At 65.6% G+C, this 16,086-nt stretch overlaps 1 protein-coding gene across 5 annotated transcripts in view; it reads right to left on the reverse strand.

Annotated features, from left to right (window-relative positions):
* Positions 1-943: 943 nt before the first annotated feature.
* Positions 944-16,086, reverse strand: part of CPNE9 (copine family member 9) — a 35,829-nt gene continuing 20,686 nt past the window's right edge. For all 5 annotated transcript variants that reach the window (XM_030570933.1, XM_030570932.1, XM_030570935.1 and 2 more), the window contains 14 exons: positions 14,344-14,407; positions 12,157-12,260; positions 11,929-12,033; positions 11,354-11,395; positions 10,248-10,323; positions 9,127-9,180; positions 7,261-7,322; positions 6,234-6,280; positions 4,993-5,174; positions 4,465-4,592; positions 3,802-3,904; positions 2,581-2,638; positions 2,121-2,194; positions 944-1,427 (listed from right to left, as the gene is read on the reverse strand). In XM_030570933.1, coding sequence (XP_030426793.1) covers positions 1,275-1,427; positions 2,121-2,194; positions 2,581-2,638; positions 3,802-3,904; positions 4,465-4,592; positions 4,993-5,174; positions 6,234-6,280; positions 7,261-7,322; positions 9,127-9,180; positions 10,248-10,323; positions 11,354-11,395; positions 11,929-12,033; positions 12,157-12,260; positions 14,344-14,407 — 1,252 coding nt within the window. In that variant the 3' untranslated portion in view covers positions 944-1,274. The remainder of the gene's footprint in view (positions 1,428-2,120; positions 2,195-2,580; positions 2,639-3,801; positions 3,905-4,464; positions 4,593-4,992; positions 5,175-6,233; positions 6,281-7,260; positions 7,323-9,126; positions 9,181-10,247; positions 10,324-11,353; positions 11,396-11,928; positions 12,034-12,156; positions 12,261-14,343; positions 14,408-16,086) is intronic.

Below are 16,086 nucleotides of genomic sequence, written 5' to 3' on the forward strand. Positions count from 1 at the left end.
CGCCCCAACAGGGCAGCTGTAGTACTGTGTCCTGGCCCTTCCCCATCCCCCACTGCACCACCTCAGCATGCCCAGCCTGTCACCTGGGAGTGTTCACACTAAAGTGTGTGTGGGGATGCAGCAGCTGCTTGGCCCATCCAGAGCAGGGAGGCAGGCCAGCTCCGTAGCTGCCTGCAGTGACTTGCCCTGAACAGAGCTGAGCTCCCCAGCAGGTCCCACAGAGCCCAGCTGAGGCTGGGCGAGTTGCCCTGATTTATCGGAGCAGGGACTGATGCCCACCCCCAAGGGCTGCAGGGTCAGTCTGAAGAAATGGTCTCAGCTAGGGTGTGCCCATGAATCGTGGGCTCACGCCCTGGGATGTGCCTGAGGCCCCGTTAGCCCTGCCCCCAGCTCATCCATCTGCCCCGCTCAGACTGAAGAGCACGGCGGATCTGGGGCTCAATGCGGCCAGTCCCTGGCAACCATGGAGGCAGGGATTTCCTGGGCGAGCACTCAGCGCAAAGGAGCTGGTGGCCCAGTTGCCCCTTACCCTCGCCTATGGTTCCCAGGAGAGATGGTGAGTGGGAGCCCCAATCAGGTTCAGAGGGAGGCAGCATTGGCCGAACCGTGCAGCATGGAGCCCATTGCCCATGATCAGCAGGTGCCCAAGAAACAGCAGCCCCTGGCCGCAGCTCCACGCAGCATGGCACTGGGCCCGGGTGCATGTGGCTCCCACACCCTGCTGCCATCTCAGGCCCAGGCTCAGGCCTGGCTCTACTGGGAACACTGCCGCGGCCTGGGCAAGGACCCAGGAGGAAGCCCTGCATGCCAGCCAAGAGCGCTAGCCTGACGCTGCCATGTCAGCAGGGAGCAGTGGGGGGGCTGGCAGGAGAACGAGCCTGCCAGGCCTGAGCCAAGGCGCTGCCCTGAGCCCCAGCACGACACAGGCACCAGGGCACCTACAAAGCTTTATTGGCAGGATCTGGACAGGGCAGGGCTCCGTGCCCCCTTATTGGGCCAGTAGGGGGGCCTGACGACACTGCTGAACACCTCTGACCCTGCTCTGCTCCCAGGCCCCTGGGCTGCCTGCAGCTGGCAGGGAAGGGAGCCCAGGCCAGCAGCTGCCCTCCCCCCGACAGAGGCACAGTGCCAGCCCTGAGGGCCAAGCCAGCCTCCGGGGCTGCATCCAGGGGGCGACAACCAGCTCGACTCAGGTGGGCGCGTGCTGGGGGGTGCGGTCTCAGGCCTGGCAGGAGCAGCAGTGTCTGATTGGCTTGGGCTGCACAGAGGAGGAGCTACTGTGGGTCAGTATGGCGGGGCTTGATGTCGTGACTCTTCATGTAGGAGAGCAGCTGCTCCGGGATCTCGGCCAGCACGTCCTTGGCCAGGCGCGCCATGCTCAGCACCTGGTTCCCAGAGCGATCCATGTAATCCCGGAATGGCACGAACTGCAACACGAGACAGGCAGTGCTGGGCCCCGGAGCACAGTGCTGCAGCCACCGGGGGGGGCAGTGCTGGGCCCTGGAGCACTGCACTGCAGCCCAGCCACCGGGGGGGGGCAGTGCTGGGTCCCCAGCTCCCCGCTGCAGCCACCAGGGGGGCAGTGCTGGGCCCCGGAGCACAGCGCTGCAGCCACCGGGGGGGGCAGTGCTGGGCCCTGGAGCACTGCACTGCAGCCACCGGGGGGGGCAGTGCTGGGTCCCCAGCTCCCTGCTGCAGCCACCAGGGGGGCAGTGCTGGGCCCCGGAGCACCCCGCTGCAGCCACCAGGGGCAGAGGCAGAGCTGGGCCCCTGAGTGCCCCCAGGGGACAGGGCAATGCAGGGCTCCCGCCGGGACCACCCAGGGGATTGGCCTAGGGAGCGGGAGCTCCGGAGCCCCGCTCTCGGTCCTGGGCCAAGTTCTCAGGGAAGCAACATCACACTCTGGCTTGAGGGAGAGAGCGCGCAGCAGGTACTGCCCTACTGGCCCATTGCAGCCCAAGGGCACCGTGTGGGGGTCAGGGGAGGGACTGCATGCGTGTCTGGGGGCTTGAGGGGCCTGAGGTCCTTCCCCAGCCCGGTCCCCCTCTCCACCACGCCGTCCTGAGGGCCATGCTGGGTCGGGGGCAGCCCAGGGCGTGTTGGGGCTGGGCACGAGTTACCTGCACAATGTCCCGCTCTGCATAGCGCCCCCTGGAGGAGACCCGCACATCATCTCCATCCAGTTCTTCCATGGCTGGGGATGGGAACGCCAGTCAACATTTACAAGCTGCCACCAGCCTGTCATGCCTCCCTCCTTCACACCTGTCCCCATGAGGCTGGGCTGGGCTGACCCAGTGCTGTGATGTGGCGGTGCTGCCTGTCCCCTCCCCGGGTGCACTGTGCATCTGATCCTGCTGCCTGCTTTTCCTGACCTCACAGCAGACACATGCCGCGCCCCCCAGCGCCCTGGGACTCCAACACACACACACACACACACACACACCCCCGCGCTCTTGGACTCCAACTTCCCTGCCCCCAGCAGAGAGACCTCTGCAAACACCCTGTGAGTGGCCTCAAGCCATGGCTAGTGCCACATGGTCAGCCCTGCACATCCACAATGCACCTAGGCACCGAACTTACCATCAAACTCTGCTGGGCCCACTCCCACGATGATGATGGACATGGGCAGGGCAGAGGCCTGCAGAGCAAGGGAGAGAGTTACTGCCAGCCTGGGGCCTGCCACCTGCGGCTCCTCCATGCCTTGCCAGCCTGGGGCCTGCTGCTCTTCCCAGCGCTGCCACAGGACTAAGGTGGCATGGCTGGGGCGCGGGCATCCCAGCCAGTATCCCTGTGCTCCAGGGCCTTGCTGCCCAGGGAATGGAGCACTCAGACCCAGTCAGCCTGGCCCCGAGCTGGGGCACTAGCTTCACCCCAGAGCTGGTTGGGCGAGGGCGGGGATAGCACACGGGCTGGGTGAGGTGAGGGGAACGCGCCCAGGAGACAGCTGGGGGAATAACGCACAGGGCCGACTGGGCAAAGGGGGAGGGAATAGCACACAGGGGCCAGCTGCAGGGCGGGGAAATAGTCCACAGGAGCCAGCAAGGTGAGGGTAGTGTGCAGGGGCTGGCTGGGTGGGGAATAGCATGCAGGAGATGGCTGGATGAGGGGGGGAATAGTGCACAGGGGATGGCTGGGGGGCGATAGCGCACAGGGGATGGCTGGGGGACGATAGCGCACAGGGGATGGCTGGGTGAGGGGGGGAATAGTGCACAGGGGATGGCTGGGGGGGAATAGAGCACAGGGGATGGCTGGGGGACGATAGCGCACAGGGGATGGCTGGGTGAGGGGGGGAATAGTGCACAGGGGATGGCTGGGGGGCGATAGCGCGCAAGGGATGGCTGGGTGAGGTGGGGAGGGAATAGCATGCAGGGGTGGTGGGGGGAAGAGTGGGAACAGCATGCAGGGGACGGCCAGCGGGGAGGGAATGGCATGCAGGGGCAGCGAGGGGAAGGGTGGGGACAGCATGCAGGGGACGGCTGGGGAAGGAAACAGCACATGGGGAGGGAGGGGGGAATAGAGTGCAGGGGACAGCCGGGGGGAGGGTGGGAATAGCAGTCAGGAGCCACCTGGGGAGGGAATACCGTATAAGGGCTGGGTGATGGGGGGGCCAGGCCAGACCAGCCTCACATGAGCGAGTCTCTGCCACCCTGGATGGCACTGAGTTTGGGAGACCCAGGCCAGTGGGAGGGCGCTGAGTCTGGCTCCAGCCCAGCTCCCCTAGGAGGGCTCCCTTGCCTGCAGTGGGACCAGGCTGCCCCCCCCCCCCCCGGCAGTGCCCCTGCCCCCGCCCACCCCACTCACATTGACGATGGCCTCCTTGGTCTGCATCATGTCAGAGATGACGCCGTCGGTGACGATGAGCAAGACGTAGTACTGCGATCCGTCCGTCACCTGAGCAGCCAAGCTAGGGCAAATGCAGAGGGCAGGGGACTCATGCCAGCCCCACTCTGCCCCCCACAGGGCCCTGGTCACAGGGCGGTTTGCTAGAACTTTCCCCTCTCTCCGCCAGCCAAGCGTTGCTCCTTGGGGCCATGCTGGGAGCTGTGCTGCCTGGCTGCCACTCAGGGTGCCCAGCCCCAGCCCCACAGAGCCCATGGCTCTTCAGACATCTGCTCAGCCCAGCCCTGGAGCTCAGCTCTCAAGTCTGGCCATGCCTGCTGCTTCCTGGCCTAGCCCCCAGTTCTGAGCAGCCTTCCTGACCCGCAGCCAGTGCCGGGCCCTGAGCTCTGAGCCGGTGCCACCCCACCGTAGCCAGCGCCAGGCCCCGAGCTCTGAGCCGGTGCCACCCCACCGTAGCCAGCGCCAGGCCCCGAGCTCTGAGCCGGAGCTGCCCCCCGCAGCCAGCGCTGGGCCCTGAGCTCTGAGCCAGAGCCCTCCCCCACAGCCAGTGCTGGGCTGCAGGGCTCTGGGGCACAGGAGGGCACCCTTCCAGTGTGCCCATGGTGCAGCCTCTGCCCCACTCACCGGGCCACCTGGTTGATGACGGGGGCGAAGTTGGTGGGCCCGTACAGCTGCACCGTGCGCAGGCTCTGGAAGTAGGACTCCAGGACACCATCAATCCCCACGCAGCTCGGGTTCTCCACGTCACTGTTCTAGCAGGGGAGAAAGCCGGGGCAGGCTGGGCTCAGCGCTGGCTGTGCCCATGCCGGGGGCAGCCATGGGGCTGGGCTCTCTCCAGGACTCTGCACCCAGAGGGCTCTCCCCACTGGACCCTGCAGTCAGTGGATCAGACAGGGCTGGAGCAGACCGTGAAGGCCTGGCAGGGTTCCCTGGAGCCTGCCCTCCTGCGTGCTGCCCTATCCCATTCCAAAATGCCCCACGCTGTCCCGTCTCCTCCTGGCCCAGCCTGCATGGTGGAAGCAGCAGTCAGGACCCAGGGCAAGAGCACCACTGGGTGTCACCTCCCATCCCACCCAGTCCTGGGGGCCCTGAGGGGCGCCCCTAGCCCCGGGCTGGCGTGGGGCTGGCAGAGGCCCTGGCATTGCCTCCTACCAAGGGGAACTGATGGGAAATACTGCCGTCAGGTGGGATCTTGGCACCAAAACCGTAGGCGGGGAAAAGCTTGTCACTGTCGTAGTCCTGGATGATCTCGCCGACGGCCTTCAGTGCCATGGCGTAGGCGCTCAGCTGGTACGGGCTCATGTAGTGCAGGGAGGTGGGCTGCGACGGGACCCCTGCCGGGCACAAGCAGCACCCACCTTAGCCTGGGCCGTGCTCCCCAGCCCCCGGCCCTGCCCCATCCGCCACTGGCCCCATCCAACCTGGGCTCCTCACCCGCCCCAGGCCCCTGGCCCTGCCCCGCACCTCATCCACCCTGGGCCACTCACCCCACCCCATCTACCCTGGGGCCCCTCGCCTTGCCCTATCTGCCCCGGGCTCCTTGCACCGTCCCATCCTCCCCTGGCCACTCCACACACCCCATCCACCCTGGGCTCCTCCCTCCACCCTCCCCCATCCTCTCCAGGCCCCTCCTGCCCCTGCCACTGGTGACAGAATAGGGAGTGGGGAGGATTGACCTGGGAATGTTGCATGGGAGTTTTACTGGGACTTTCTGCAGTGGTGTTGGGATATCAGGGGTGATCACTTGAGGGACAATACCTGAGCACGTAACCTGAGCCAGGAGGGGGCTGGGGCCAGGTGACACCTCCTGCCTGGGAAACTGGACAAAGGCTGGGGGAGGAGCCGGGGAGACGCTGGGTGAGATGGCTGGAGGAGGTTTCAGTTTGGAGCTGGCTGTGGAAAAGGAGGGAGACCCAGGGCTGGGGTCTAGGCTCCCTGTCCTCCAAGATGGACCGAACTGAGGGGATCCTGTTCTCTGTACCTACAAGCTCTGTGTTGGACCGTGTTCCTGTCATCTAATAAACCTTCTGTTTTACCTGCTGGCTGCAAATCACAGTGTGGGGGGTGCAGGGCCCTGACTCCCCCACACTCTGTGACACCCCCCAGGGTCCCCCTGCCCTCATATCCTCTCGAGGCCCCTCTCTCCCCTTCCCAGGACTCCCATCACCTTGCCCCTCTGAACCCTGTGGCAGGACCCCAGAGTCTGGGGGGCGGGTAGCTGGGACTGGGGCAAGGGCCGAGAATGGGCTAGAGAGCAGCTCCCTGGAGCCAGGAGCCCCAGGTCCTCGCTGTGAGAAGGGTGAAGGGGAAAGGAGCTCGGGGGTGATCCGGGGCTGAGCTGTCCCTCGGTTCCCGTGGGAGGCATCTGGGCCCAGCCCACACATGGCACTCACCGTTGGAGGCCGTGAAATCAATGGCGACTGTGAAATTCAGCTGCGTCCTGCGGGGGCAGGAGGAGAGAGTGAGAGTGCTCCCCCAGCCCCTCAATAAGGCATTCCCAGCTCCCCACCCTGTTCCCTTTCTTCCAGCTCCCTTCCCCACCCAGTCCTCCAGCCCTGCTCCCCTCAACTCCGGTGCACTTTCCCCCACCCCACTCCCCTCAATCCCACTCCGCTCCCCCAGCCTCGCTCCCCTCAACCCAGCTCCCCCAGCCCTGCTCCCTTCAACTCCGTTGCCCTTCCCCCACCATGTTCCCCCATCCCCACTCCCCTCAACCCTGCTCCCCAGCCCCACTCCCCTCAACTCCAATGCCCTTCTCCCACACTGCTCCCCCACTCCATTCCCCTCAACCCCGCTCCTCTCCCCCAGCCCCACTCCCTTCAGCTTGGCTCCCCCAGCCCTATTCCCCTCAACTCCATTGCCGTTCCCCCACCCTGCTCCCCCAGCCCCACCCCCTCCCCAAACCCCGTTCCCCTCCCCTGCTCCCCTCCCCTCCCCCCACTCAACCCTGCTCCCCTCACTCACTTCCCTCAACCTCACTCCCCTCCCCAAACTATGCTGCCTCAGCACCCCTCCCCACCCACCACCCTCCCATCCCCCAAACCTACTCCCCCAAACTCCCCTCCAGACCCCCCTTCCCAGCCCCTGCAGACCCCTGCGACCCCCGCCTCCCAACACCAGCGGCACCGGTTCCCTCTCCTGCTCTCTGCCAGTTCTTCCCACCTCCCGCTGTCCCCTGCCCCTCAGAGGCCATGGCCCGTCTCCCCGCTCCCGGCACAGCGGCCAGGCGCTGCCAGCAGCGGGTGCACAACTTCCTCGGGGCTTCGCGCGGGAGGCTGGGCCAGGGCCGTGGGGGCACGGTGGGTGAATGGGGGGTGCGGGGCGGTGGGGAACAAACCCCAAAGGGGCTGAGGAGTGCAGAGGTTTGAACAGAGTTGCCTGGGGGGTGTGTGCGGGGAGAGTCCCTGGGCACCCACTCACCCGCCTCGGATGTAATCCACAAAGGTGAACTCGGACTCCACAGCAAAGGAGAGAAGGGTCACCTGCCGGAGACAGAATATCAGAGCCCACTGAGACAGCCCCCCCTCCCCACAGACAGCCCCCTGAGACTGCCATGCCTCCCCACAGACAGAACCCTGAGAGAGGCCCCCCTCCCCACAGACAGCCCCACGAGACTACCGTCCCTTCCCACAGACAGCCCCACGAGACTACCGTCCCTTCCCACAGACAGCCCCCTGAGACTGCCATGCCTCCCCACAGACAGAACCCTGAGAGAGGCCCCCCTCCCCACAGACAGCCCCACGAGACTACCGTCCCTTCCCACAGACAGCCCCCCGAGACAGGGCCTCTCCTCCCCAAAGACAGAACCCTAAGAGAGGCCCCCCTCCCCACAGACAGCCCCACGAGACTACCGTCCCTTCCCACAGAAAGACCCCTGAGAGACCCCCCCTCCCCACAGACAGAACCCTGAGAGAGGCCCCCCTCCCCACAGACAGCCCCACGAGACTACCGTCCCTTCCCACAGAAAGACCCCTGAGAGGCCCCCCTCCCCACAGACAGCCCCACGAGACTACCGTCCCTTCCCACAGAAAGACCCCTGAGAGGCCCCCCTCCCCACAGACAGCCCCACGAGACTACCGTCCCTTCCCACAGAAAGACCCCTGAGAGGCCCCCCCTCCCCACAGACAGCCCCTTGAGACTGGGCCCCATTCCCCACAGACAGCCCCTTGAGACAGGCCCATCTTCCCCACAGACAGACCCCTGTGACAGCCCCCCGAGACAAGCCCCTGAGACAGCCCCCTGGGATAGGAGCTCCCTCCCCACAGATAGCCCCCCGAGACAGGGCCTCTCCTCCCCAAAGACAAACCCCTGAGACAGCCCCCCCTCCCCACAGACAGACCCCCTGAGACAGGCTCCCCTCCCCACAGACAGCCCCCTGAGACAGGGCCCCCCTCCCCAAAGACAGCCTCCCGAGACAGCCCCCCCGTCCCCACAGACAGCCCCCTGAGACAGGCCCCTGGGATAGGCCCCCCACTCCCTACAGACAGCCACCTGAGACAGGCCCCCCTCCCCACAGACAGCCCCACGAGACTACCGTCCCTTCCCACAGACAGCCCCTTGAGACAGGCCCATCTTCCCCACAGACAGACCCCTGTGACAGCCCCCCGAGACAGGCCCCTGAGACAGCCCCCTGGGATAGGAGCTCCCTCCCCACAGATAGCCCCCCGAGACAGGGCCTCTCCTCCCCAAAGACAAACCCCTGAGACAGCCCCCCCTCCCCACAGACAGCCCCCTGAGACAGGCCCCTGGGATAGGCCCCCCACTCCCTACAGACAGCCACCTGAGACAGGCCCCCCTCCCTACAGACAGCCCCCCCAGACAATTCCCCCCGGGGTCAGACCCCTAAGATCCCCTCTGCCCAGAGTCAGACCCTCTAAGACAGGGCCCGCCTCTCCCCAGAGACAGGCCCCCAGAGAGACATCTAGAGACAGTTACTGGAAACAGAATGTCAGAGACCACCCCCCGGGACAGAGCCCCCAACAGACCTCTGCACCGCCACACAGAGACCCCCCAAATACCCCCTGTCTCCCCAGTGACCCCCCCAAAGAAACCCTCCCCCACTCCGCAGGGAGACAGAGCTGGAGACTCCCCTCTCCTGCCCGCCTCTAGGACAGGCACAGGCTGCAGGGCAGGCGCAGAGGTCGTCCGAGCTGAAGGGAGTTGTGGGGTGTGTCACCAAGGGGGCAGCATGCAGTGGGCAAGCGGTAAAGAGGGAGCTGGGGGCACTGCCTGGCCTGTGCGGGGGGGGGGGGGATTCCCTCAGGGGCTCCGGCAGGTTTCACTCACCGTTCCAGAGTTGATATATTTCTTCTTCTTGCATTTCTTCTTTGGATTTAACACCTGATGGAAGCAGAGGAACAGTTCAGGGACCCCAACATCAGCACACACACCCCAGGCAGTTCCTGACAACCCCAGCCACCAGCCCCCCAGGTGTTCCTGCCAGCCCCATCCTGGGGAACCAGCCCCCCATGCTGCCAGCCCCACTGGTAGTTCCTGCCAGCACCCCCCCGCGGCCACCAGCCCCCCAGGTGTTCCTGCCAGCCCCCACAGGGAACCAGCCCCCCCATGCTGCCAGACCCACTGGCAGTTCCTGCCAGCACCTCCCCTGACCACCAGCCCCCTAGGTGTTCCTGCCAGCCCCCCACTGAGGAACCAGCCCCCCATGCTGCCAGCCCCCCTGCATCCCACCAGCCCCCCAGCTGTTCCTGCCAGCCCCCCCAGGGGAACCAGACCCCCCCGTGCTGCCAGCCATACTGGCAGTTACTGACAGTCACCCACCATGCTGCCAGCCCCCTCATCTGCTCCTGACAGCTCCCCCATATCACCACCCTGGGCCGTTCCTGACAGCGCCCCCGGCCACCAGCCCCCTCGCCCTTCCTGAGAACTACCCCCCCAGGCTGACAGACCCCCCCCCGGGGCTGCAACACCCCCCAGCCATTCCTGACAGCCTCCCCCCAGGCTGCCAGCTCCGTGGCCATTTCTGATAGCCCCCCTCGGCCATTCCTGCCAGCCCCCCTTTGCTGCCAGCCCCCTCGGCTGTTCCTGAGACACCCCCCATACTACCAGCTGCCCTGTACCGCCAGCCCTGCTGGCCGTTTCCGACAGCTCCCCCGGGGCCGGCCCCCCCAGGCTGCCATTTCCCCCAGCCATTCCGGACAGCCCCCCTTTGCTGCCAGTTAAATTCTCGAGCCCAGAATCTTGCCTGGATTCTAGCCCTGCAGCAAACTCCAGATGAATCTGGCCCCTGCGAGAGCCGCCAGCCCAGAGCTGCTCACGAGGGGGACTCCATGCCCCAGAACTGGCACTCTATGCCTCCATGCCCCAGAACTGGCCCAGGCCCCCAGCCCCAGTGGGGCTGAGCCGGGCATGGGGAGGAACCAGGAGAGCTGGGCAGCAGCAGGCCTCACCTCGTAGACTGTGAACTGGCTCTGAGCGCGGGAAAGCTCCCGGTAGCTCGTGGCAAACTCCCCGATGAAATCGTGGCTGTGGGCAGAGAACGAGCACAAGGCAGCTGTTAGTGGGCACCGCAGATACTCACTCAGCCTGTTGTGGGGGGAGAGGGCACAGGGGGCCTCGTCCACTATAACCTGGCACACCATGGGCAGAGGCTGTGAGACAGCCTCCTACTCTGACCTCTCAACCCCACTCCCCTCCCAGAATCAGGGAGAGAAACCAGGAGTCCTGGCTCTCAGCCCCCCTGCTCTAACCACCAGCCTCCACTAGCCTCCCAGAGCCAAGGAGAGAACCCAGGAGTCCTGGCTCCCAGCCCCACCTACTCTAACCACCAGCCTCCACTCCCCTCCCAGAGCCGGGGAGAGACCCAGGAGTCCTGGCTCCCAGCCCCCCTGCTCTAACCACCAGCCTCCACTCCCCTCCCAGAGCCGGGGAGAGACCCAGGAGTCCTGGCTCCCAGCCCCCCTGCTCTAACCACCAGCCTCCACTCCCCTCCCAGAGGCGGGGAGAGACCCAGGAGTCCTGGCTCCCAGCCCCCCTGCTCTAACCACCAGCCTCCACTCCCCTCCCAGAGCCGGGGAGAGAACCAGGAGTCCTGGCTCTCAGCCCAGTGCCCACTAGCCCTTGCTGCCTCACAGGCAGGGCAGAAAGGGGATGGCTGGAGGATGAGAGAAGGGGCAGCCCTGGTGCCCAGACACAAGAGCCTTCCAGCAGGCAGCCCCAGCAGGGCGGAGAGGTGAGGCCCAGTGCGTAGGGGCAGGAACCCAGCCAGGCCAAGGGCTGCTCCCACTGGCTCTGGACAGACTCAGGGATTGGCTCCCTGTGCCCCAGAGCTTGGAGGCCGGCTGAGGAGACCCACTGGCTACAGGGTGACCAGGAGAGCAGTGGGATGGGCACAGGCAGCAGCCCAGGGCAAGCCCCGGGAGAGCAAGGAGGAGGGGGTTATGGCCAGGACAGACCAAGGACCAGGCCTAAGGCCAGACAGTAGCTGGATGGGGGTGGGTGAGCCACTGGGGACGCGCCCTCGCCTGCCCCCGGGCTCCTCACAGCCTGGTCCCACCTTCCATCCCGGTCCCAGTCGTACACGTCTATCTTCACCGTCCTGAAATACAAATGCAGGCAGCAGGTTAGCGAGCACCCAGGATGGGCCTGGAGAGTCCCACGGGGCCTGGCACCCCATGTTTCCCCCTCCCCGCCCCCAGGCCCCTGTTGGGGCCCTGCTACCCCTCCCCCATCCCCACCTCTGGGCCCCTGCTCCCCCATCCCTCCCCCACTCCTCCACCGGGGCCCTGTTCCCCCAGTCCCCCATTCCTTCCCCCACTCCTCTGCTGGGGCCCTGTTCCCCCATCCCTGCCCCCACTCCCTGATCTCCGCCCCCGGGCCCCCACTTCTGTACTGAGGCCCTGCTCCCCCATCCCCTCCCCCACTCCTCCGCCGGGGCCCTGCTCCACCATCCCCTCCTCCTCTCCCAGGCCAAGCCCCTTCTGCCCCACACTGGACTGGCCCAGAGAGCTGCCCCTCCCCCAGAGCCCTGCTGGGCCCGGGAGTTTGCGTGTCTCGGACCTGCCCGCACTGTGGCTCTGTGTTTGCAGCCCCCGGTGGCAGGACAGGACGGACACGTGTCTGGCTCCTGACCTGTCATAGTCCCCGTTGCACAAGGCTCGCACGGGGATGGAGAACGGCTGCCATACAGGGTTGAGTGTGTTTTTCACTACTTCTGTCTTGTGGCAAATCGTGAACCTGGAGGAGGCACCAAAGAAGTGAGGCTGAGGGCAGGCACTAGCAGGTAGGAACCCACCCCAGCTGCCCCTCGCTGGGCATCCACCCCACGCAGGCTGGGGCGTCGCACAGCCCCACACGTACGTGCCATCCTCGTTGCTGCGGTAGAAGACGAGGAAGGGGTCGGATTTCCCAAAGAAGTCTTTCTTGTCCAGCTTGTTGGCGCAGAGCTGCATGGTGACAATGTCCTGAAAGAAACGGACTCCGTCAGGAGGAGGCAGGGCAGGGGAGTCAGGATCCAGGCAGGGGGTGGATGGCGAGGGGCAGCTGCCGATGCAGGCAGGAGGGGCTTGCACCATGGTAGCCAAGCCCACTGCTACCCCATCCTGCCCCCCAACTCTACCAGTGCCCCCATCCTGCCATCAGCCCCGTTACCACATTCTGCTCCCCCAACTCTACCAGTGCCCCCATCCTGCCATCAGCCCCCCATTACCCCACCCTGCCCCCCAACTCTACCAGTGCCCCCATCCTGCCATCAGCCCCGTTACCACATTCTGCTCCAACTCTACCAGTGCCCCCATCCTGCCATCAGCCCCGTTACCACATTCTGCTCCCCCAACTCTACCAGTGCCCCCATCCTGCCATCAGCCCCCCATTACCCCATTCTGCCCCCCAACTCTACCAGTGCCCCCATCCTGCCATCAGCCCCGTTACCACATTCTGCTCCAAATCTACCAGTGCCCCCATCCTGCCATCAGTCCCCCATTACCCCATCCTGCCCCCCAACTCTACCAGTGCCCCCATCCTGCCATCAGCCCCTTACCCATGCTGCTCCACTTACCAGTGCCCCATCCTGCCATCAGCCCCCCATACCCCATCCTTCCCCCCAACTCTACCATTGGCCCCAATCCCTGCATCATCCCCCGTTCCACATCTGCTCCCCCAAACTACCAGTGCCCCCATCCTGCACATCAGCCCCCCATTACCCCCTCCTGCCCCCCAACTCTACCAGTGGCTCCCATCCTGCCATCAGCCCCGTACCACATCTGCTCCCGCCACTCTACCGTGCCACCATCTGCCATCAGCCCCGTTACCACATTCTGCTCCCCCAACTCTACCAGTGCTCCCATCCTGCCATCAGCCCATTACCCCATCCTGCCCCCCCAACTCTACCAGTGCCCCCATCCTGCCATCAGCCCCCCATTACCCCCTCCTGCCCCTCAACTCTACCAGTGCCCCTGTCCTGCCATCAGCCTCCCATTACCCCATCTTGCCATCAGCCCCGTTACCCCATCCTGCCCCCAACTTTACCAGGGCCCTTGTCCTGCCCTCAGCCCCCTGCTATTGCACCCTGGCCCCCAACTCTACCAGTGCCCCCATGATGAAGTGGGACTGTTCTTAATGTTTCCTCTGAATATTGTAGGGGTGCCTCAGTTTTCCCTATGTATTTCTTAAGTCTCTAAGTGATGGGATAAGGAGGTGTAATTGTTGCAGAGCAAAGGGCCGACCTCTGTCACCTGGCAACTAATGGCCTGGGCCCTTCCCCCCTGCAAGGGGATGCTAAAGGTGTTGGAGACAAAGAGGTCAGGTGACCTCCTGGCCCAGGAAAGGAACTGAGCAGAAGAGGAGGGGCTGGAGGGGGTGTCAGTTTGGGGCTGGCTGACTGCCCCCAGAATGGACCTGGCCGAGGGGTCCGGTTCGCTGTATCTACAAGCTCTGTGTTAGACCCTGTTCCTGTCATCGAATAAACCTCTGTGTTACTGGCTGGCTGAGAGTCACGTCTGACTGCAAAGTGGGGGTGCAGAACCCTCTGGCTTCCCCAGGACCTCGCTGGGGTGGACTCGCTGTGGGAAGCGCACGGAGGGGCAGAGGATGCTGAATGCTCCAAGGAGAGACCCAGGAGGTGAGCTTCTTGCCCTGAACAAGTCTGCTCCAAGGGAGAGGAAGCGCCCCAAAGTCCTGCCTGGCTTGGTGGGGAGCAGTTCCAGAGCATCACCCAGGGACTCCATGACACCCCCATCTGCCCACACAACTAACTGGGCACTGGGGCAGGGAGCCTGGGCCAGCCCAGGACCCAGGCAGATGGCATGTTCAGAGCCTGTAGGGCAGGCCCCACCTGACCTGGGCCACCCCACTGACATGGGGAGAGCACTGCCCCACCCAGTCCCATGCCTTCTTCACACACCCCCATCCTTTGGCCCCCCCAGCACAGCCCCCCACGTACACATGCCTCAGCCCTCCCCTGCCACCATCGGCCTCTCAGCATCCTGTGGGTCCTGCAGCCAGCCCTGAGAGCAGGCAGCGTGCCCAGGCCAGTGGAGACGCACTCACCCGGCAGTTGCTGAGCTCCTCAGCTGACAGCAGGATGGTCCCACACTTCTTACCTGGGACCCCCCTGGGACAAGAAACATCCCATTAGCGCTGGCAGGAGTGGACAGCAGCAGGACAGGGGCGCCGGGTTTGGCTGCTCTCCCCCCAGGTCCTATTTGCCCCATTGTGAAATCTGCATTTCAGCCCACTGAAGGGCCAAAGCCAATGGCCAGAGCCGAGCATACCCTCAGCAAGGGGCGCTGTGGGGGCGGGGCGCTGGCTATGGGGGAGCTCCCAGTAGGGGATGCTGTGGGGGCAGAGCAGGGAGCTGGCTGTGGGGGAGCTCCCAGCAAGGGGTGCTGTGGGGGTAGGGCAGGGTGCTGGATGGGGGGAAGCTCCCAGCAGGGGGTGCTGTGGGGGTAGGGCAGGGTGCTGGCTGGGGGAGCTCCCAGCAGAGGGTGCTGTGGGGGTAGGGTGGGCTGAGGCTGGGAGGGGAAGCTCCCAGCAGGGGGTGCTGTGGGGGTAGGGCAGGGTGCTGGCTGGGGGAGCTCCCAGCAGGGGGTGCTGTGGGGGTAGGGCAGGGTGCTGAATGGGGGGAAGCTCCCAGCAGGGGGTGCTGTGGGGGTAGGGCAGGGTGCTGGATGGGGGAGCTCCCAGCAGGGGGTGCTGTGGGGGTAGGGCAGGGTGCTGGATGGGGGGAAGCTCCCAGCAGGGGGTGCTGTGGGGGTAGGGCAGGGTGCTGGCTGGGGGAGCTCCCAGCAGGGGGTGCTGTGGGGGTAGGGCAGGGAGCTGGCTGTGGGGAGCTCCCAGCAAGGGGTGCTGTGGGGGTAGGGCAGGGTGCTGGATGGGGGAAGCTCCCAGCAGGGGGTGCTGTGGGGGTAGGGCAGGGTGCTGGATGGGGGGAAGCTCCCAGCAGGGGGTGCTGTGGGGGTAGGGCAGGGTGCTGGATGGGGGGAAGCTCCCAGCAGGGGGTGCTGTGGTCGCAGGGCAGCGCCCTGGGCTGATGGGGGGAGCAGACACAGTGACAGGTGCAGTGGGTGGGTGGGGGGATGCTGGCTGGCTGGGAAAATGGTGGTGCTGAGGAATCGCTGACCCCGGAGCCAAGGGCCCTGCTGTCGGTCGCCCGCACTGCTAGGCAGGCTGGGCACTGCAGTGGGAGCCATGGCTCATTGGGACAGCACGCAGGGAGCTCTGGGGTCTCCCTGGCCCCCTATGCCGGGCACGTCCTTGCACACTGTCCCTGAGAGAGCTGGAGTGTGGCTGGCAGAAGGACCTGAGCCTGAGATGCCCAGCACGGGGGGCAGCGGGTCAGATGAGGGCTCCCAGCCCCCTGCACTGCAGCAAAGCTGATGCACCAAGCAGGCCCTGCAGATTTCAGGGTGGGTTTGCTTGGCACATCCCCACTGCCCTCAGGAGGGAGAGTACGTGCTCTGCCAGCTGTGTGGGCCCCTTCCCTCGCGGAGCCACACCCCACAGGGGACTGAGCCCATGGGGACTCGCTGGCCCCTCCAAGCCACCTTTCTGCCAGCGGGCAGGGCCAGGAGCCCTGGGGGCAGGGCAGGATGGTCCCTGGGGCTGTGGGCTGTTGGGGGTCCCCTCAGCCCAGCCTCCCCCAGCTACACCCTGAAGAAGTCATCTCACTCCCTTACTGGGCCTGTGTCTGACTGGCCCTGCTGCACCAGGCACCGTGACAGGCCTGCCCAGCCCCAGCTCCCCTGTGTGCCATGGCATGGGCCTGGCGGGCTAATGGTTGGGGACTGGGAC

Source organism: Gopherus evgoodei, chromosome 7 (assembly GCF_007399415.2).
Source record: "Gopherus evgoodei ecotype Sinaloan lineage chromosome 7, rGopEvg1_v1.p, whole genome shotgun sequence".
In the NCBI taxonomy this organism is placed as follows: Eukaryota; Metazoa; Chordata; order Testudines; family Testudinidae; genus Gopherus; species Gopherus evgoodei.